The following is a 24,248-nucleotide window of genomic DNA, read 5'->3' on the forward strand; positions in this document are numbered from 1 at the left end:
AACTCTCGACATTAATTTTAATGCACGATGTGTAAGTTATCGTTCAAATATCGGGCGCCAATTTCAAAATTTATCGTCGTTGTTTGCCATAAGTATTTTGTTTCATTTCGTACTGTTTTTAACCTCTTGTTTTCGGTTATTGTTGTTGTTGTTTTTTTGGTATCTTGGATTTTCGGGGCTAACAAACAAAGGCCAGCACGCAAATAATGTATAACCAGAAAGACTGATGTTTTTTTTAAAGAAAGAAACGTAGAAGACCAACATCATTGCGCCAGGACTTGAATGAAAACAAGCAAGGAAGAGACCCGAACAGAGAGAAAGCAAAAGAGAACGAGAGAGAGAAAAAGAGAGAGAGAGAGAGAGAGAGAGAGAGAAACACACACACTAAACATACGTATTATTGACATTTCCTTTTTTCGGCACTTTTCCTCCTTTGCTCTTCGTTCTCTTGCTCTCTGTCTACTTATGTTTGTGCGTTACACACTCCTTATTCTTTTCGCTTCTCTCGCCACACTTTGATTCCATTCAATTTCCAAATTCTAGTGGCTTCTCATTCAGTTTGTTGTTGCTGCTTTTTTTCGGTAGTTTTACCGTCCGTGTTAGTTTTACTTCGATCAACACCTGCCGTTTTTTTGTATGTGCGTATTAAATGTATTTACTACGTCGTATGGATCATGCCTTCCTTTTTTACTCTCTAAGTCTCTAACAATTTATTGTTGCTTGCTTTTTTTACGCTTCACCTCATTATATTGCCGAGAATGATTTCGTTGGAAAAGTGTTACGTCATACCATATGAGACACAGTTGTTTCTTATTAAGCCTAATGCCAATTTTCGGCACATTCCGTAATCCCTTTTTGTTCGATGCATCGCTTGCATGCTGTTAAAAAAATTTATTATTATATTGGTAACCACAAAAGAAAATTAAATCAATCGCCGCTTCGAATCTCGTGCCAAAAAAAATCAATTGAAATACTGCATGGATAATTTTTCTAAAATTTGCAATGGAAAAATGTATGTACACATCATATGAACCGCATCTCCTTTGGGAAACCATTGTGTATTTTTCCAGAGAAAATCTCATTTTACACCATCAAAAAATGATACGCAATTTTTTCTCTTACAAAATGCGACGCTTTAATGCAAAGCAATATGCAAAGTCCACCACTTCAAGCGCATTCAATTTCAACTTTCGAACTGTAAGTGTCCACAATGGAGGTTTTTCTATCTTTTAGTTTGAAAACGAACAAAAAAAATGTTCAAACTTTTTTTTCTCTCTCATTCTCTCGCATTATGTTCGTATTCAGTGTGTTCACAAGTACCGCATAGTCACGCGGTTTTTAAATAAATAAAAAAAAACGTGAAAATAACACGATACAACAAAAGCATTAATAACAGAGAACTAGCCAACAATGTATATCGCGCATATGCTTCTCTCCACTCTAATTGCATATTAAAAGCAAAAAAAAAAGAAGTTGCATAAAACTGAATATGTTTTCTCTCTTTCTCTCGCTCGTTCCTCTTCTGCTTTTTTTTAAACAAAAAAAAATGTAAATTGGTTGGGGTTTTGTTTTGAACGTATAATATTTATTAAAATTCATGTTCAGTTTCATATAAAAAGATATGGAGAAATAGGGTATTTTTGTATTTACATTGTAACCTTCGCGGTTTTTATTTTTCGCTCTTTGCCACCAACTGCATTTATTTATATGTTTACAATTGGTATCATTTACTTTAAAAATTTTAATTGGTTTTTATAGATCCTCCTATTCAACCTTCAACTTCATGTTCTTATTGTTGTTTGGTTTTTTTTTTAAATTTCCTGCGATCGAATATTGCAATCACCCAACCAATTCCATTCGAAAACCCAAACAAATTATACACTTAATTTTCCATAATTAAATTGCTCTTATATGCTTAATGAAAACAACTCCCTGGTTCGAGACATCAATGCAATGTAATTGGCTGAATAAGTCAATAGGGGCAAAGTTTTCGCTATATTTGTTCGCCCAGTAAATAATTCAAATACTCGAGTTTTGTCGATTGGTTCGAAGGCTGTTTATAATGTAGAGGCGATCGATTTTATTACAGTTCAACATTAAATATTCAAAACAATATTGGGATTACGAGAGAACCTTTGGGAGCATAAAATCCCGCATGACTCTGATGAAATTTTCCACAAAACCACTTTGATACAATTAAACTCTTCCTGTGCATTCAATTTGTACACAAAGTGATTGTGAGAATTTTTTTACCAAATTCCATGTGATTTTTTTGGATAGAAAAATTGTGTTTTTGTACAGAAAGGAAATCAAAACGAGTAGAGTCATTTAATTAGTTAATCGTCCATATTGTGGTCAATCGATGAATAAAACTGTGAAAAATTCGTATGTTTTTCTTGCGAAAATTTTACTAAAGTTTCTAACACAAAGAGTAGATTTTCAATAATAATAAGTGTTCTCCTTGTGCTAGTGTTGAACTTTTCGACCACCAAAAATTCCATTCGGTTCGAAAGAAAAAATATTGACACTCAAATCACAAAGTTTATGTCGGTTGTTCTTTTTCTATGGTGATGAAAAACATTCTGGAGCAGAAACAAAGAGAAAAAAAATGGCAATAAAGTTTTTCACTTTACGTCCTCATTCAAATACACTGAAAGATACTTTTCAATGAATTTTCATGCACTTTTTCTATGCACCGCACTCGAAATAAGAGTGTTCATATGGAATGAAAGTTATTTGAAAAGTCACGACGGTGAATTGAGAAGAAAAAAATGTAAACACGTTGCGTTGAAGTAATGACAAGCCAATTGGGATAATGTGATAATTTTATTACTCCGTGTGTATTCCTTCAATTTACCCATCGTAATGGAAAATGAGTTTGATGGGGAAATGCCTCATTCTAACACCACATAATATGACTATCAAACAATTTTAAGAATTTCAGCGCAAATATACACATATGTGGATGTGCATTTGGGTAAATGAACTTGGAGTTTGTTGTAAATAAATTGTTTTTAGCTGTCAAACTACTTGAAAATGTGATTTTCTTAGCATCGACATTCTTTACGGCTATCGTCTGCACTCGATGGATGTGTAAGTGTGTGTGTGTGTCTGAGTGAGTGCAATTTCCTGCTATCTATGCAATGTGAATAGAAAACCAAATTGCATACACGCCTCACAACCGCAATTGATATTCTTGTCGTGGATCTTCAACACACCGCGGTGCACATTCAATTGAGTGCACCTAAAAGTGTGAAATTTATGGCAAATGAGAACTGATTGTAAATCATGCGACACTCGCTATAAATACACCATTTTCGATGTGAAAGAAATAAACGAGTTTATTTCTAGAATATTTATATATCTGTGCAAGACAACTGTACGATAAAAGGTGAAGAAGTGTGTACCATTTATTTTTCAATCACCGGGCGAAATAAAGTATTTTTGCAACGTACATGCGTATGTGTGTCGGCAGTGGCGACACAGCAGAAACACGCATCGCCACAAATTAGACATAAATTGGTTCCATTAATGACACAGAAAGCATTGAAATGAAATAAAATGCACCTATTTTTCGGGTGCATGTTCGTCGGATTTTGATATATGCAGCTAGAGACAGAGAGAGAAATAAAGATAGAGAATGAATTAAAGTTTATGAGCTAGGCGTAGAAGAGAACAACTTGTCGATTTCAAGTATGCGCGCGCACGGTTACATTTGCATACACACTCAATACAAGTAGTCATCGATCGGTTGAAAAGAGAGTGTATGATGGCAAAAAAGGAGAACGAGCAAGAAAAAAACTGAATTGAAATAATAAAACATAATAAAAACCGAGACTCTTGACTCGAGCCGAATAAAAATGTGCAGCAAAATAGGCGCTGCTTGTGAATGTGTTGTGTCAAGAACAAAATTGAGCCAGCCATATTCGTACCATGTTTTTAAATAGAGGAACATGTAATTTTAATTGTATTTTTCAGAGTGACGAATATTGTTATTGTTACTACTGCTTCTACACGTCGTTTTCATTTTCCACGTTGTCGATGCATTCGTAATTATTAAACCGGGCTAATGTTCATTTATTGATGTGTCTAAAACATGCGGCTCCAAGCACATCGTCAGTGCTGCCACTGTATATCATAGAGAATAATGTGTGCAAGGCTTAAGCGCGTACTCGCATTTGCAAATATTATGCATACATAAATCGAACAATTAACGAACGACGATTGAATGGAAAAATGACACATTCCAATGCTTATCTATGGCCAATTTCACATAGAAATGTTTGAATAAATACTATTCTGATTTATCATGACATATTCATCTTCAATTTTTGTTCATGCTATCTCTCTTTGCCCCCCCTCTCTTCCTCTGTTTATTGTGCGCAGAATGTATTGATCGTTTAATTGTTTGCTGTTGACTAATCGCCAAGTTTTTGGTGATAATCTGATGGAATTGCACTGTCATTCATCGATTGAATGAATGCCGATGACAACCGAACACAGAACTTCCACACCGTTCAGCCAATCGTGTATACAGAAATAAATCGACCGAATGAAAACTAGAAATGAAATAAACACAACTCAACAATTTATATATTCAACACAACTGACGTGTACATACATATATTTTTTCTATTTTTTTGAACTAGTTTTTTGTTGTTGTGCGATGTGTATGAGTGTTTTTTAACGTATGCACGCTTGTTGCTGAATTGTCGCCGCGTTAACAGAACACACTTACAACTGGCACAAATTGACTGCATGTTTATCCACAAATAAAACAAAGTACTGTCGACTTGAGCTCAAAATATTTCTACATTTCTGTAATTCTCTTGCTCTCTCTCTCTCTCTATTCTCTTTCCATAATTTGTTATATTCTATATACAATTTTGCCGTTGATTCGAGAGTTTGTGTATGCCATGTCATTTTTTTCCTCTCATTTCGAATACATTTGATGGGCTCAATCACTGTGAAAGATGTATGCTGTGAATATAAGTGTATTTTCAACAAACATCAATGAACGGCATCCAATTATGTGTCATTTTATTTGAAGCGCAGAGTGAAAAAAAAAACTTCGAATAAATATGACAGTGTCAACAGAACATACGCCACAGAAAATGAATGTGAGTTAGAAATAGAGGAAAAAAACTACATTATTAGTGTTTTCTCTTCTAGTTGATGAACTGGCTGCTGGAAATGGATTCTTTGCTCTCTCGTCTCTTCTTATTGATTCCGTGCCGCATATTTTTTGTTCTCAATATAATAATTTGTTTCGTTTTGACTGCAGCGTAAATATTTTATGAACACAACTGGAAAAGCACGAAAAAGATAAACAAATAAAAGAAAGATTAATAGCGGCAAAAAGGGGCATAGAGAGAGAGAGAGCAAGAAAGAGCAAGAAAGAGAAATGGCGTGTGCAAGCGAGTGAGCTTGCTCGCAAATACGTTTCAATTGAATATGCATGGTGCAATTCAATGAAACAATTTTTAAATCACCACTTGAGCAACGAGTGGTTCGGAGTTCAGAGCCGACAAAACATACTGCAAATCGACAAACGAATATATGTTTTGTAGGTACGATTTATTGAAAAGTTTGTTATAACTAACGGCATAATTACATGTATTAGTGCAGTTGAAAACATGCTTCTTGTTCTGCGCGTACCACACGAAAAAAAAAGTCGCACACACACATGTGTGAGGGCACCTGTATGAAACTGGTTAAGATAAAGATATACACGGTTTGGCATGAAGTGTTTGCAATTGAAAATGCACTTTTTTTCTGTTCACTCAAAGATTAAACACCCGATAATTAGCACTTTTGCATCCAATGAATTTTCCAAACTAATTAAATCCAGAATGAATCGTAGTTTCTGGCGAAGTGTGTGCATTTTTATTTTCAAATAGATTCCTTTTTCTTACGCGCATCGAAAATGTACAATTATTTGAATGGAGAATATTTGGAATGGAATTTTTCGTCATTTATCACGTTTAATCTTTGAATCGAAGAAATCACAGCAAGCCATTTGATGCCCAAGTGTGATTTTAAAACGTAGATCAAATGAATGTTAACTGTACATTTTGAATGGATGCATTCACCATCGATAAGAAGAACCACAGAAGAACTGAATGTGCATGTGCATTGAATGAAATTCAAATGCTTTGATCACACTAGTCTCTTTTCTTTTTTTTTCTTGTTCAAATGCTTTGCATGCAAGATAGTGTCTATCTTCATTTTACAGTCGTAAAATTGTTTGATTCCGTTATAGAACACATTGAATGTAAACATTACGCTTTTGTTTGATGACGTGCTATATAAAATGCTTAGGAACCAAAAAAATATACATAGTCAAAACGGAAATCGGTTTGGACCAAATCAAGAAAATCATTTATTTCACACTGGATTTTCTTCTTCCGTTCAATTCGTTCTCTTTATTGCGTCTTTTTTCTTTTTGTTTGCTTACGAAAACTTAAACTTTTTTATTGAACGTCGAAGCGACTGTGCGTCAATGCTGAGCTTTAAATAAAGAACATGTGATGAAACCAAGTTTTTTTACATAATGAAGAAAGTAATGACGCTTTGTTCATAAGCACGTTGCATGAATACATACCATTTACGTCAAGATTTATTTGTTGAACTTTAGCTATTGTTGGTTACATTCTCAGTTCAATGAATTGCAATTGGTGGCGAATGCATCACATTGTCATCGTCATCGTCGATTGGAATTTCATGTCACAATGAAATCTGATATATATATCAAGCGCAATGCCATTTTTATTATTTGTTCAACAGCAATAAATTCATATATGTTTTATTTATGCATTTTGTATCTCAGCTCAGACAAGTGGTAACCGAAGCTATTCTAAATTTAAATTTCGAAAATATCAAAAAGTCACACTTTGTTTTGTCGACGAACGATTTTCGCTTTCATCGAAAAAAAAAATACTTGAAATTTTATATGTATTCGCAAGAATATGACGTAAACTGTGGAGCTCCAAAAATGAATTCAAAGCTCTTTTGCACTTAAGACTCTTTTACATAAAATTATATGAAACGAATGTGTGCGGCACGGCTGCGGTGTGTGTTTGCCATTCAAATAAACATTCATTCTTCAAATGACAAAATAAATTAATATTTAAATGAAGATATGTATACATTTGTTTGAAAAATATGCGTACCGATTGGCATACAAATGAGACAGACCAACAGAGAGCGAGCACAAATCCTAGATGAAGAAAATGGCAAGCGTACAGTGTAAACGACGTAAATCAAATCAATAAAATTTTTGCATAATTCTTCAATAAATATTTAAAAGTGTATGTGTGCCTGTGGTTATATTTTGTTCTTTATGTCGCATTTCTACTTTTGCGTTTCATCGCACATGCCTGTCTTTTTTGCTCTTTTACAATGAAATCAATCCGCATTTTGAGCCGATTATACAATGTAAAAAAAGAAATATCAGCCAGCAAAAATTTCGCTGTTTGAACTTGGTCAGCTCGCACAACTGGAGAGCAAATTAAAAAAGGCGCTTAAGAAAACACATCTCTCAAGCGCGCTACGACGATCACCACTGGTGAGATAAAGCATAAAATTAGCATACATTGAAATTGCATAAATTAAATAAGAATATGATTATTAGCTTGCTCATAGTCGAACAATTAAAAAGAAAAAATGTCGCAAACCATTACCAAATCACTTTTTTTAAAACAATTTCTCTTCTAACAAGCTATATTTTATTGTGCAACGTAATTATGTCGCATTTAATAAATAACAACCAATCAGTGTCACTTGTTTTTGGCAAGTTTTCCTAATAATTGTGATGGCGTTAAATTTTCTGTCATAAATTCATGAAAAAAATCGAACATACAGATTCGAGGAAATGTCAGCAAGAAGACGTTTTGACAGGCGTATTCTTCTAATTTATCAGTTCCACAACAAACTGATTAGCTGACATTCTTTTTACATTAGTATAATATCAACAGTTTCCGTTGAAACACATTCTCGTAATTGTTTCGATTCTTGCTCTCTTCTAGTTTTTTTTTGCCCGCGCCATTACAAACATACACTCACATGGATGCATGAATTCCGTATAAATGTTAATTGCTGATTCAAAGATATTAATACAAAATGGGAAAAATTATTGATATGTCAGTAGCACACAGTACGGGGCTGTGTATCCCATCTATATTCTGTGATTATCCATTCAGAAGAAGTGAGAAGAGAGAGGGAGAGAGAAGTAGAGAAAAAACATTATGACACAAATAATTGCGCTATGTCTGCAGTATAATCTGTTTCATTGTTCCTTGCTATTCATCCTTATCGATTTCTCTCTCTTTCCTTTCCTCCGTGTGTATGTATCTCGGCAATTCTTTCTGCTTTATACGCTTTCATTTAGTCTTAATCTTGATTGAGTGCTTTTTTTTCATATTCATAATCGATGGAGATAAAAAAGATGAGATTGTTTGTGTCGCATTTTTTTTAACATGAAAATCGATAAATTTGTGAACAAATTCATTTGTCGGTTTATGAGAAAAAGTCATGAAAAGTACATTTTAACTTTTCCATGTCGTCAATTTTTCGAGTAAAATTTTCAAAGAAACAGCAAAACCATGAAAGACTGTAAATCCCAAATTCAAAAAGACTTTTTACACAATAGGTCGCAGTTAATTTACAAAAACAAATCCAATCTTTTTCGCTGTCTCTCATCTTCGCGTGGCGTTGAATTTTGTTGATTTAAGTGATGAAGAGCCAATGAAACCCACTTTTGAAAACAATTTCAATGATATTGAGAAAAAAAATACGGCAACAACTTCAGAACAGAGTCGAAAAAAAAAGAAAAACAACGAAATAATACATCGAGACATTCATGAAGTTATTGCAGGAATATTGATTTTTATTTTGTTCGAAAGAGAGCGAGAGCCAATTCGTACGCAAAAATGTGTCTGCGTTTTTTGTGTCACTTCGCCACATTAATTGACCATATTTTTACATTTTCTGCAATTCTTTCATATATTTATTCCGTATTCACGGCAGTCTCGTTGATTGCCATGCACGTAGTACAACATACGAATGCAATGGAAATATACTGAAACAAAATGAAAAAAAAAAACGAATTGCAATGCTATAACACGCGAGATAAGGTTCGGTTTCGGCATCGCAAATGAAGAATATATAAATTGGTAACATCTGGTAAATCAACTTTTAAAAGTGTTCACATTCGAAATATTACAATACCGTTTATCGCATCTCATTGAGTTGTGGCATTCACGAACCAGAAAAAAAATGGGGAAAAAACCGACGGCAGTGCAATATTGTAAATAATGCACGATATGAGTCGGGTGAATTATTTGACGATGTGTGTCCAAGTGCATTCACGGTCTCTCACTTTGTAAAATCCATGAAGTCAACAACTCTGACGGTTTTTCGTGCGGATTATTTTTCCGCAAAAATTGTTGGCGGCTGCTTAATTTTAAATGCAAAACTTGTCATTTAAGTAATTACATTTTATTTTCGGGTTTTTTTTTGTTACGAACAAAAAGAGCTGGTGTGGAGTGACAGTTCAAATTGACCCAGATCCAAGGAGATTAAGCAAAGAATTTAAATGGATTTTTTCCACAAAGATTACACTCACAGATTTTGAACATTTCATATTTTTCTTTCATACGAAAAAAAAAACAAGTCCTTGCCGAATGATTTGTATAGTGTTCAACCTGTTGAACACAAATATAAAAGCCAAAGATGCATCTTTACAAACTAGAGATTTATCTCTTTGCTAAGTGCATGTTACTTCTTCGCATATGTTCACATTAAGAAGTTTCCAACATGAATTCAAAGTTAAAACGTGTGCATCGCTTTTGTTTGACTTTTGTAACTCAAATAAATAAATTTATGGTGAAAATGTGTGTGTGTACACTGTACATGGAACGATTGAAATTTTCTCCCTGTATTCACAACATTCACATGCCCCGTTGAAATTATTTATTAGAAAAGGAAGCGAAAAATTTGTCTTTTCACAACTCAATGTGTACTCTATAACATGGAGTCATTGTGACGGCATGGCACGTCCATTGAACATTGAGCAATGAGCATTGTTTATCATTGGTTGGCGTTTGGCAGCAGCACATGCTTGTGGCAGTTGAGAAAAGGCATCGAATTGGAAGTGTCGGTGCAAGAGAGATATTCAAATACCTATCAGTTATGTGACCATATTTATAGAGAATTAAACATGAACATAACCGCTTATGCAATCAATATCGTGCCTCAAATCTTTTGAAAAAGTGTGCGCGCGCCTTGATTCGTTGTATTGTTACTCATTATTATTATGAACTCTTTCGTCAGATTACATTAATATCAACTTTAGTGCATGTGTTTTGCCTGTTTTTTTTCTGCTTCTCCGATCTCTAATCGGCGATAAAGGTAATATGCGGCTGTCGCTATACAATTTATTGATTGCTTGGCTCTGCATATGTTTCCTTTTTCAGAATTAAGCAGTCGGCGAGTGTGTGAAAAATGGTGAGAAAATATTCTGCGGTGAATAAAATGTGAAATTGATTTAACCGCAAAAATAACGTATAACCACCGCAGCGGTTACTATGTGTGTGTGTATCAGAGAGAGAAGCACACTAAAAAACAATGCAAAGATGTGAAGTGTGAGTAAAGTAACGCGCCCAAGTCAAAAATGTTTGTGGCAATTATTTTTGTGTTTATGAGGCTGGCAACGCACGGCTTTTGAAACTTTCATTATGATTCGGCATTATTTTAATGATTTCGTAAATGAAACCGGCCAATATTCCCGCGTGTAATTCTTTATTCCACGTATGTATATTTATGTGAAGATAATGAACGGTAAATGACTCAACGATAAAAAAATACACATACACACACAACAAGTAAACAAAGCAAATCATTCGTGAATTGTGTTTACACTTTGCAAAAGTAACTCTTACGTGACTCTCTTTTTTTCGTTCTCTCCCAGTGCAAAGTGTAAACAAATAACACGGACATCACAATTGCCTCATTCCATATTTTGTTTTTCATTCGATGAACTAAAATGTTCATTTCTCTCTCATACACACTCCCAGCTTGCAACTCTTTCGTTCTCTATACCTTTCGTTATTTTAACTCTCTTTTTTCTGGTCGTAACGCCCTTCGTCTTAACTTTAATAAATAATTATGGTCCTATCAATTATCATTTCTTTTAAATGGCTTATTTGTGTTCCACGTGCACACGTTCCATATCAAAGTTGATTTTGCTAAATGAAATTTCCGTTTTTTTCTTGCTTTCTCCTTCTCTCTCTCACTTGCTCACGTCTTTTCTCTCTGTGTGTTGATGAAATTTTTTTTTTCATTCATTTGTATTTTAAATATGAATTGTATATTGAAAATTGACAGTGTGCACAAATGCATAATGTTGGGCAAAGTTTTAACCACTGCATCGCCACAACTTATTAGAGAGTCAATGGCATCAAATTTAATCTCCTTGTTTGCGGGCAATAACACAACAACAATGCATACGGTGTACATGCAATGCACATCGACACGTTCGATATAAAATACGATGCAAATCTGCACAGCTCCGCAGAGATACACTCAGCTCACTCAGTCCACATGCCATTGGTTTGGTGCATAGAGTGCGCATTTTGTGTATCTCACAGTAGCAGCACATTTCGTCAGGCGAAAGCACACACACACTCAAACATGCGGAGAGCGCGCTCACGCTCGCGCTCATAATAGATTTGACCTGATTGCATTCACTTCAAGAATAATAACAATAATAATAAACATCGTCATCATCACACACACAGTCAGTTCAGTCAAATGACCGACAAAACTAGAACAGAATCAATGACATTGCACATGCGAAAAACACTGTGGAGAACAACAAAACCACAAATGGAGAGAGTGTGCTGTGCACCATATATTTTTTGATTTTGCAAGGAATATTTTCCAACACCATGCAAGGATTGGTCACAGTTGAAGACCGCGTACCCGTTTGAGGTTGAAAATTAATCTCGTTGACGTTTTGTCTCTCACTCTCTCTCTGTCTCTCTGATGCAATCAATTTAAGTTTTCAAATTAAAAACCGATTTTCTCTACAAAAAAAAAATGAGGTTAAAAGCAACAACAACCAATGAAATTTAATTGTGTGTGACGCACACGTAACCAGATAAAATGTGAAAGAAAAAATCATCTTTGAAATCATCGCACTGCTATCGTTGTGAAATGCCTTTCGAAAGTGCACAAAAAAGCATAGCATGAGTCCATAACATGTTCAGATAGATGGATGCTGACGATAGTAACCACTATCTCAAATCTAAAATTAACTGCAAAGGAAATTACACGCCAAGGATGCACACTGTCACACAGTTATGTCGTTCGAATATCATAATGTTGTTTGCACAGTGCACACACACAATGAATTTGCCTCCAGCTTCAATAATGACAATTTTATCAATGGGATACGAGAATTTTTCTTCACAAAATTCAACCATACGAACCTATCATCGACATTTGATGAAGAGATTCAATTCTCCCGTGGTTGATGAGTGAAAATTTCAGAAATTTTCTCAGTTACAACGCCATGGGCGATAATCAATGCAAATGAAAAAGAGTTTTCTTCTTTATAGCAACATTTCTTCGTCGAAAAAGCAAAGTAGCACATCGCAAAGTAGACACGTTTGCATTTTTCATGTTGACCCACTTTTAGATGCATAAAATCTGAAGGCTTGTTGACAATGAAGTCAATTGCATTTCCCTAATAAACCCTGTTGCTAGCAAGACTAAATGAGTTACTTGTAAGATGCATCGTAATTTCTGCTTTTTCATCAACGAAAAAAATGAAGATTTTATAAATGATTCACTGAGAATAGCAGCAGTTCGCTCATATTTTCCATTTATATGTACTGTAGTGTGCAAAGCATTTTCTCTTTATGATCTGAATAAGACTATTCATTTTCTTCAGAATATTGCAATCCTTATCTAAAGAGACATGTTGCGCTTTCAAAATTAATCTGCTTACTCCATACAAAGTAATATTTATTTACTGTATATGAAATGCTGTGTATGAAGTTATTTGACGTCGATCTATGTTCACAATGGGCTTCGGTTTGATGGCTTTTGAGCTATTTCAAACACTCATCTAAGTCATGGTATTTTTCTCTATTTTAATTTTACAGAACGCATTCATGGGAACTCTATTAAATTGTTGACATTTTCCACTTGAATTTGAAACGATGCGTCAAATGAGGTCTTTCATCGTGCGTCAAGCAAAATGCCATAAAATGTGTTTTTAATTTTTTTTTTTTTTTAATTCTATTAATTGTGAACATTTATTATTGTGTTTTGTTTTTCATTCGTTGCGACGCAAAAGGACATAAAATGTAAATTAATTTTCCAATGCATTGCTTATATTTATTTAGTATTGCATTTCATTCAATGGAAAATTCAATAAAAGTTGCTGAGCATTGCAATTGAAACAGAAAAAAAGTTTTATTCATCCACGCAAAGAAAAAAAGAGGAAACCAATGGAAAAGTGCTCTTAGAACAGAAGATACGAATTGAAAATCAAAAGGAGAGTAAAATTGTTGATACGAAATAAGTAAAATTGAAATTGTCTGTGATAAGTGTCACGTGAAATAGATGCAAAATCGATTCAAACGTGATTCAAAGTAGCCATTAAGGAGATTTCAAATCAACGACGCTCTTAATATTTACACCATACAAAGAAGAATTTAAAAGTAAATAAGAGAGAGATAGAAAAAATGAAAGCCTTCAAATTGTGTGAAAATGCTCAGTTGAAGAATTTGAGCTCGTCGGAGTGTAACAACAACAACAACAATAATAGTAATAGTACGAGCAATGGCAAAAGTGCCAACAGTTACGTCAAGAACGCGATGGAAAGTAAAAATAATGGTGACGTTCTTAGCGATAAGAGTAAAGTATTTAAACAACGCCTGAGTTCATCCACATCGTCGACAAGTCACAGTTCCTCTGATGCAAACAGTAGTGGTGCAGCTTCATCAAAAAAATCATCGCCATGCAGCATTGAAAAGTTTTTATCGTCGAGCGTTCCAAATGCTGCTGCAACCGTTGAAACAGCACGGAATGGGTTTTTGGCAGCAGCCGCTGCTGCCCAACAATATACACCGTTTAACCTTTTCACGCCATACTTGAAGGATATGTTCATTGCCGCACAATTACTCAGAGGTAACACCCGAAAAATTCATTAAAATGTGAACACCGTCTCACGTCCACTTTGAAACAGGAAGAAAAATATAACATTTGTTACAAGTGAAATCTACTCCACCATTGACACCACTGTTAAACATCGTCTCTCCATTTTTTCTTCTTCAAAGAATTCACTTGGTTTTGTTTGTCTTGGCATAAACGTTCCATTTTCACAGCGATTGGTCGTCATTTTTCAATCTTTTTTTTTCGAAAATCTTTCAACTAAATGGTCTCAATTCCACATTTATCGACATCAACATCATCTATTCATGATCATTCACAATAGACGTGATGCTTCAATACTCTTTGATCATTTCGCCCCCCATTCAAGAGTAAACAAACGAAAAATATACCGTTAACCTCTAAAAAAGTGACTATTGCGATGAAGAGATGCTCAATTAGCCACCGTTTTTATTCATTGACTCCGTTTGCTCTCTCTCTGTCACACATACACACTCACTTCGCCTGAATTTCATCGCCCGATTGTTGGTGGTAACCTAAGTTTATTCATCATTATTCAGCCTCTTTTGTTGTTATTCACTGAACAATTCACGCACATAGTGCTTTTTTGTGTTTAGTTTCGTTTGTTAAGTCCATTGAATGCGACACATTTTGAAATGAGATATTATTTTTTTTCTTTTGTTCAATTTCACTTTGATCGCCTGATTATTCTATTCACCAACAATGATTCTACATGTTTTTTTTTTTCTTATTTTTTTCATAAGAATGGAATTTAATTTGAACATTTTTTTAACTCTTTTGTCATGCTAAAAAATCAAAACCTAAATGCATCTGAATCGTATGCGTTTTACTTTGAAGATGAAACTTCATTTAAATTCCACACAAAGAACAAAGAACGGGATAAATATAAGAGCAAAACCAACGATCAAAATTGAAAATGTTACGCACGAGAAGCTGAGAACGTCTCAAGGAGAACGATTAACAAATGTGGTAGGGGAAATATACATGTAGCGGACATTTAAGGACATTTCATCGCATACAATACCTTCTCATTTTTAGAATCACGTAAATACACTATGCACGCAAAGAAGTTCTCGCCGCCGCATTTTTCGTTGAAAGTTATGCAAAAAAAAGTTTGCGACTATAAAATGAGCTAATAATGATATACTACGCAGTCACAAGGCTGCTATTACACTGTTATTTTTCATTTTGTAAAATTGGATACTAAATGCACGACTAGTTTCATGCAGTTTCATGATAAAAAATGAAACGCAGATTCGAAATGTTGCACTAAATGATTCAAGTCAATTTCGAAACGAATCGGAATTCAATAATCACTGACTTGAATCCATCGAATCTCGTGCTACCTTTTTACTTAACAGTTTTGGCTCCCATTTTTCCCGTTTTAATTCCCACCGAAACAAATTAGCACGTTTTTTTTGTGTCCAGAAAATATGAGTCACAAGAGATTTGTATCTTTTTTTTCTGCCGATTTCGTTTCAAATAGATGACCCAATAATGAATGATCTTTTTATGACTTGAGTGCACAGCATTTAACTAATTAAAACCTTCATTTGCAAGTAGAAGAGTCACACTTGCGCCACATAATTTGCAAGCGCGAGCGCCTCATTGCAATAAATGAGATAAGTTGCTCCGTTTACTTACGATAAATCATTTTTGGCTTACTGACAACATTCAGTTTTGTACAACGTTCGTTGATGTTCGCTTTCAAGGTTTTGCAATCGGAAGGAAGCCAAAGTGAGAATCTGAGAGGAAAAGAGAGAGAGAGAGCGAGACTCAACGAATGGCAAGAAGAAAAGAATAGTGAGAACGAACCGAACGAACATGAAGAAGAGCTTAAAATTTCGTTGAAAAATGAGTAAACTTCTGGAAATGTACATTATGGCTGTGAGAATAGAGCAGAAGAAGATTATGTAAATAGAGGATGACAGGGCAAACGGCAGGCAATGTATTATAAATTGCAAAGTTGCTACCATGTTGACAAAACAATGGCCTCGACTCGAGCGTTCTGTTATCCTGTCGGAATTGAATGCGTCGGAATAACAACAACATCTCCCAAAAATATTCCATAAGACACTTTCATCCTGTGAACAGAAGATAATTTGTTATAATTTTTCACTGTCTTTGCGCGCTCTTCCTCTTTTTTAAATGCACATCACAAATGACTGTTTCCGCTTACAAATTCGAAGACATCATAAAGTTCACCGAAATTTTGTACGCAATGCCAAATAAAAGAAAGGAACGTTAGACATTTTTTGATAGTATTTTTCGCGGCATTTTGGAGAATGTGCGCAGTTTATGGGAATATTCGACTCGTCATTTTCGTGTGACCTTCGCTAAATGTTTGTTTAATTAATTTAACGCTCCATTAGACGTGTTTACAGTGTTTGTTAACAAGTTATTTAATTTGCGTGTATTCGGGGAAAAAGAAAGCTAGAGTGAAAATCGCATAAAAATCTACAGCCTTGCACATTTTGTGCCATGTGAACTGCGAGTGTGTCTCAAAGTGCATAAGACATAATTTCAAATTAAATGAAATTTTGTTTCCTTTCCTTTCGGCTTGAATGTGAATGTTGATGCGTTTGAGCGAAGCGCATTTGCCCTTTAATAATATCATATTGTCGTGTAATATAACTAACATTGCAGCTACGTGCTGGCGTGTGTGTGTGTATGTAGCAAATGTAAAATAAATGCATGTTTTCTTGAAATGTGTGCTTAATTTTTCAGTTGAGCTGCTCTTACATTTTAATGCAAATTTATCATATAGAAATGATTTTACTCTCTTGAGGTAACGGGATTTCATTTCAGTTGCCAATGAAGTTAAACTGGAGTAGACCAAAGTGTGGCGAAAAAGAAATGCCCGTGCATAAATTGAATTGGTGTGTTGTGATTTCGATATATTGCAATGTGGCCACCGCGTCAATGTGAGCGCACTCTCTTTCTATGTTTCACATGTTTTTGCCATGTCGATTTTGTGTACGATTAATAGCGTCGAAACTTTATTTATGTAATCAAGAAAATGACAAACGGTAATTTACTGCTTACATTTGTCTACATGCACATTTTATCTCGCATTTAAATGTCATACGCAACATATTCGTTTCTTTTTATGGGCAATTTCGATATAAAATGTAAGTTCTTTTTTCTCTGTCTCTCTCTCTTCATTTTGTTGTTGGTTTGTGTGGTGTGCGCACACAAATAGGTGTCAGTAATGTGCTACTTTCTCCGCTGTATGCGCTTTGCCCGTTAAAATACACACAATTTGGAAAATTACTTTTCTCTATCTCTGTCTCTCTGCATGGCCCGAGAAATTTCGCGATAAGTCTATGATCTTAAAATGATTTACATGGAAAAAGTGAAATGAAAATGCAAAGTAATAAATATTGTTTGGATTGCATGTTGTTGTTGTCGTCTTTTTATCGCCGAAAAAAAAAAGATTATAACTTCAATATTGTTGTGTGTGCCGACTTGTGTTGAGTAGGTAAAAAAAGACGATATAAATCAAAACGTTTCGTGTGTCGCACGAATTTTAGTGTGTGCGTTTTGCGGGCGCATAAAGACAGAGAGACAAATAACATCGGATAGTCAATATCATCAGATCAGATTAATCGTAACCGTGTACACACTTCATGTACAACAAATAAAATGTGTATAATCAAGCACACGAAAACGGAAACAACATCACTTTGTGTGTGTGCGCGCGCTTCGCTTCATTTAAACACCAAATGATTTGCTCTGATGTGTCAGAGCGTTTTAGTTTACGATACAACCAGGGAGCGTCATCGAGAAAATATACAACCTTACTGCTTTTATTCACTTCTAACTCTTTTTTTGTGTTTTCAATTGGTTCATTGGATGTGTGTGCAACTGGCCTTTGTTTCGGTCGAATCATTTTTCCGATTTGATCGAGCATCAATTTGGCCGCTTGTATTAGTTTCTATCACATGTTTTCAATAAAAACATTTTTATGTGCATATAATGAAAGTAGCTTTCACCCGCTAAGCGAAAACAACATGGAAAAAAAGTCGAAGAAAAATAAGACGTAACAAACTGTGCGCGAGTTGATCACAATATTCGCCACTCGTGCACGTACAAATCGAACGAACGAAATGTTACATACAACACCGAATGAAATATTTAAAAAAACATACAACATCAACTGAAAAATCCAATACACAAGCGTGTACATATCGAAAAGAGAAAAGCCACATCGAAATGAGATGAGGGCAATGGTAAGTACGTAAAATGAAACAAAACGAGAGAAGATGTAAAAAAAAGCGATGAACGATTTGAGCGCAAGCACTGAGTAAACATTCCATTGTGTGTATGTAATCACGAAAATAAGACTGAATGAGAAAGGAGATAGGTGAACAGAGAGAAAAAAGACGCATACACACTGTACCGAGAAGCAAAACGATACGAGAGACAAGAGAAAGAGTAATAATGTTGAATTGAAAAATTCGTTTGTTGAGATGTTTTTTTTTTTGTAAAGCGTCAAAATGAAATGGTACAAATGTGCACACAACGCCAACCTCGGACTCAGTCGCGCAACACTCTCACCTCTCTCAGTCGGCGTGTTCGCGCTCGCGCATAAATCGAGCGACGTCTTATAGAAAAAAACTCGTTCGACGATTTAAATTTGATTTTAAACATTGCATACTCATATAAGTTTTGCGAACAGTGTTACTGCTGTTGCCCAGCTATCAGCGACTCAAGTAGCACTCTCAGTACGTAACACTGAATATATTCAAATCAATCGTAGCATTTTTTTTTGTTGATGTCGTTCAGCGCGTTTGTTTGACAATTGCATTCAAATGTGTGTGTTTTGTTGTGTTTTTTTCTGTTGCAGATTGGCGATTGCTCACGACTGAACTGTCGTAAAATGTGCGCCTATTGGGATTAAGTGTATCGAGATGACTTTTCTCGTCACGTTGCAGTTTTAGGACAATCCGCTGTATACTCATTTAAAAATCATTCGATGCTATTTCAATTTTGAACTTTGCAATCGCAATACCAATTTACATTAAATGTGAAACGGCACCTTTCTTCCACGTTCCAACAAGCACACCGTTACAAATGAGATGCTAATCTCTATGTCTCCATGATTCGCTTTTTTTGTGTTTTCATTTTGCAGAAAAACAAAATCTCTCTTTGACGATTTGCATTTTACACTAGTCGCGCGATTAACATTTCAATGTGCATTTTGCTGCATACACACACACACACAAATGCATAAACAGCAATATGGCATTAATGTTTACTATCGAATTGTTATTTTATTCTTTTTGCTTTTTGGAGTGCTCATAACAAAATTACTTGTTTTGACTATTATTTTTATTCCATTACTCGGTTTGGTTCAGATTTACCGCGTTCGCTTCGTTATCCGGTCATGCGATGACGATGATGACAAATGGACACAGACACGATGAAATCTCTACTTCTCTCCCTCCCTCTCTCTTTCTCTATCGCTCTCATCTTGAAAATGATTTTCTTTTTAATATGAAAAGAGATAATTATATACGCAGCATGTAACAACACATAAAACGATCTCACGGTAGTAATTTGGAACTTGAAACATACGCACCATAATTTTCGACCAGAGAGATAGACCGTTCCGATGTGTGTGGGCATGCGCACACAAAGGAAGCGGTATTTTGATGCATCTAAAACCGACGTGTGCGTTTACTTAGGTAAACGAGTAATCGCGTATAATCACAATCAATGCGTAGTGCGCACCAAGCGGTTGAAAGAAAGAGACCGACGTTTTGGACATTCCACCAAATGATCGGTTGATCAATGTGTATAAACTACAAAAATTTAATACGACAAATGCATCAAATCAATATGCATCGTTTGAAACGAAAGAGAAAAAACAACAACAACTCTTTTCTTCGTCTATAGAAAATTGAGCTCAATAATGTGAAGAATGTGCACCGCGAAGAATGCATTTATAAGCCCACTCTGTCTCAAGATAAAAGAGGAAACACCCAACAAAAGTGTTCCTGTTTTGCCTCCGACAAATGCGCCTATTTGATAAACTTTTTGTGCTCACTTCATTATTAACTGAACTTAAGACAATCTGAACAAACAACGACGATACAATGGAATAATAACAAATGAGGAATCAAATCAAGGCTCGTACAAAGGCAGAATAAAAATGACTCTATATCTATTTTTATTCATTTCGTTTGAAACAGTCTATAAAAATGTTTGAAACGATACAAAATGAGAGAAAACACTTTTCGTAATTATCAAAATCACCATTTGAAAGAGTGGCATTCGCTCGAAAAATGCTATTGTGGAATCTGTGAAGACTTATTTAATTGCTTATCGAATATTTTCAGAATATTAACATGCTTAACGCATATCAGCAACATTTTTATTGACATGCCACCATTATCTTGGTGTCGTTTTTATTTTCGAAAGAACAAAATGTGTCAGAAATACGCTTCAAAGTCATTTATCGTCAACTTTTAGTGAAAACGTCAAGATTTTTTTTATAGTAAAGACCGCGAATGAACTCAACTCGAAAGAAAATGCTGTACAAAAATATTATAAAATGCATTAGTGCATTACCACTTGCTGTTATATTGAGATTCGGGTATCGGGACTCTGTATGCCGTTATGGTTTTTTTTATATTCAAAACATTGATTGGTTGCTTTTTAAATTTTTAGGGTTTGAAGTTTTTATTCTTAAATTTTATTCAATTCCATTACTTGTGAAGAGAAAATGAAAAATGATAGACACAGAGTTGCAATACCTACAATTCGCTAAAACAGTGTGTCCATAACATATAGAAATAGCACTAAATAGTGTCGATATCTATACTATATTGGTCCACTATATATGTAAGATATTCCGCAAGACACCGTAGCTCACGATAGAAGTGAGTGCGGACGGCAAACATGTTGACGCATACACACAGTTCTTTCTACTGCCGCATGGCAATTTGTGATTTTTTCCGTCTACACTGGCTTCGATCGTGCGATACGGTGCCGTGCGGCAATATCTTTCATATATAGTGGACCGATATAGTATAGATATCGACACTATTTAGTGATATTTCTATATATTATGGACACACTGCGCTAAAATATTTCAGAGACGAATCTTTGAATCTGTATATTTTCGAAGGTGATCATTGGTTTCATAGTTCAATATTATTTGAAAATATCAAATAAATAATCCGATCATGATGACTACTGTAACCGATTTTGATCATCTTCTTTGAATAATTAAAGAAATGCATGCACCGGCATGCACAGAATCATTACACTAAAATTGAGCTGAAATAGTGAATCAATTAGGAATTTTAATTGAGTCGACATTGAATAAATTGTTTAAAATCGCTGTTGCCCATTTTGTTCTCATTTCGATGTTCTCAAAACTGAAATTGCTGATGACACTCAATGAATTGCATTCAAAAAAAAATCGAGCTATGTGCATTTAACCACCAACTTCATTTGTCAAAAAGTGTGCATTCCATTCTCGAATTTGTCGGCAATAAAAATAGAAAATGCCATATTTCAATTATCAAGCATTTCGAATTCAGTTGACACAGCAAACAACAACAGAATCAGTGAAATACAACACCATGAATTTGGATATTTTTGTCGTTTTGCTTCATGCTCTTCATAAAAAATTGAAAAAGATCTTTGGTTTCTTGTAAATCGGTTGAAAAAAGAATATTCGACGTCACGTTTATTCGACGGATGTCTCGATGGAATTAAAGTCTGTTTTTACGATGAATAACGTAATTATCACACTTCAAAATATGCTATATTTTCAGAATAGATTCATATTTTCACGGTTAAATTTTTATTACTCAAACTGTGACTGTGGGCACTTTTAGCGTGGAATTTTGCTTCTTCGTGATGAACTCCATAAAACGAGTTCACTGCACGAAATTTATGTAAATCTTGCCAGAGCATTTGGAAACCGAGTTCACATTTTTTTGTGTGTGTAAAATCATCAAATTATACTTCGGTAATTTATTATTATTTACTACACATGAAGTGCGTAAGTGTCGGCGTCTCTATATATTCTTTATTTGCCTTTCATCAAACAGCCACATTTCAATACTAAATAAAGAGAAAAAAAACTTTTGTTTAGCTACTGTGTTCGAGGGAATAAAATTCTAAAATTTCGTGATCATCGATAATTTGGAATATTTTGGTTCAAGTTTAAACATCAAACGAAAACATTTAAAACGGTCGAATGACTACGGGCATAGAAACAAATTTTCAACTCTCGCACATGTGTTTCTTTTTTCTAATTTGCTGTTTTTTTTCTCTCTAACTTCTTTTCCCAATTCTATTCGGTTAAACTGTTTATTTTGATCTTGTATTCTCATTAATTTACAATTTGAACGAATGATCGGCGTGCGAAGAACGCAGACTCATCTACCTACGCACGACGGCAATATAGCAATCCATCACAATCATATTTCGACTGCATAAATAGACATATACATAATTTGGTGAAGTGTTTTGTTCGCTTTGGAGCCTTCCTTCGGTTTCGTGACTGTGATGTCACGAGCTCATCAGCGTCGTACTTTTGTTTCAAGAAGTTTTACGTCGCAAATCAAAATTCAATCAACCAACGAAAACAATATCAGTCTTAATTCAAGCATTTATCTTGTTTATATTCAATTGCTTTATCTGTTGTGTTTGCGTGAATCGATTGTGTCACACACACAATCGGTAATTCGTTTGCATTTAGAACTAAATCGCTCAACCAGTTTCTCTTTTTGTTCGTCGTCATTACGTTTTGTGGTTCATCAGGAAAGTCTCTCTAAACTTGGCAGCTAAATTGTACTCTTAGGGAAACACAAACACATATTTAACAACAATAGATTAAACATATACACGGCACAAAAGAACATAATATGTAGAACGAAGGAAAGAAGAAACTCTGGAAATAGATTATTATATACGATAGATTTGAAAAGCGAAGGGGAAGCAGAATAATAAATGAAAAGAAGGTTTTTTTTCGTCAACTTCTTCTTCTTTGGCTTCTTCTAAATTCTCTTCATAAATATAGATCGCACGGAAACTACAGTCTTATGTATATTTGTTTAAAAGTCGCATACCGCATTTTTGGTTGAATGCATTCATCGGGCTGGCTCACATGGAAATAATTATACACAGCCGACGGTAGTTTGGGTATATGTATACTCAACTTAGACTTACAATGTACTCGTTACTTTGTTGTTTTTTTGTTGTGAAAAAGTCGAATTTTAGTTATGAAAAATAAAACACTCATACAAACGAAAGAATGAATTTTGAATTGAAATAAATAAGTAATATTCAAGCAAGTTTTTTTTTTGGTCGAAACTTTTTATTGTTACGTGCAGAATCAACGTCTGAAAACTTGAAAAAGTGGTGAACGAATTTCAAAAGAAGTCTAGATTCTTTTTTATTTGTTGTTGTTTTATTTATCCTTTTCATTGGCATAAATTACCATCGTGGTTTGAGTATTGAGCAAAAGGGACGGTACATACATGCATGTATGCAGACAGCATTTGCATGGATGCAAGACAGCAGGCAAAAAGAAATCAATAGGCTGAAAAAAGGGGGATGATGAGCATGATGTAATCACGCAGATTTTCTATGCGAATGAGTTAATTTTTCTTTTGAAGATTTTGACCAAACACAATGCCATGTATTTGCACATAGTTTAAACAAAGAAATAACAAAAATTAATACGCAGTTTTAATGGAACATTTTATATTCAATTCTTTTGTAAATGGGATTTGTGTATAGCATAGAATTAATTGCAATTATTATAATTCATTTCGAACGAGAGATGAAATGGTCTAACGAAAATTATGTTCTTTTATTTTCAGGGTATTATCAACCGGCTGGTCCATTGATAAATTCTCATTCTCACTTAATTGGCGGCCCTCAAAATCTGACCAAACAACCCACAGTATCCCCACTGGACTCGGAATCATTGCAACAATCGCAACAGTCGAGTTCGGTTGGCGAAGGTAAGAATCATTAGCATATTTATTGTCATAGCCAGTCGTGGCGAAAATCATAAC

The 24,248-nt window shown here is 34.7% G+C and overlaps 1 protein-coding gene across 2 annotated transcripts in view; it reads left to right on the forward strand.

Moving 5' to 3' along the window:
* The window catches only part of LOC116343110, an 84,945-nt gene that overhangs the window by 55,381 nt on the left and 5,316 nt on the right, over positions 1 to 24,248 (forward strand). For both annotated transcript variants that reach the window (XM_031771005.1, XM_031771007.1), the window contains exon 6: positions 24,051 to 24,194. In XM_031771005.1, coding sequence (XP_031626865.1) covers positions 24,051 to 24,194 — 144 coding nt within the window. The remainder of the gene's footprint in view (positions 1 to 24,050; positions 24,195 to 24,248) is intronic.

This window comes from Contarinia nasturtii, unplaced genomic scaffold (genome assembly GCF_009176525.2).
Source record: "Contarinia nasturtii isolate CC-2019 unplaced genomic scaffold, AAFC_CNas_1.1 Cnas_scaffold_928, whole genome shotgun sequence".
In the NCBI taxonomy this organism is placed as follows: domain Eukaryota; kingdom Metazoa; phylum Arthropoda; class Insecta; order Diptera; family Cecidomyiidae; genus Contarinia; species Contarinia nasturtii.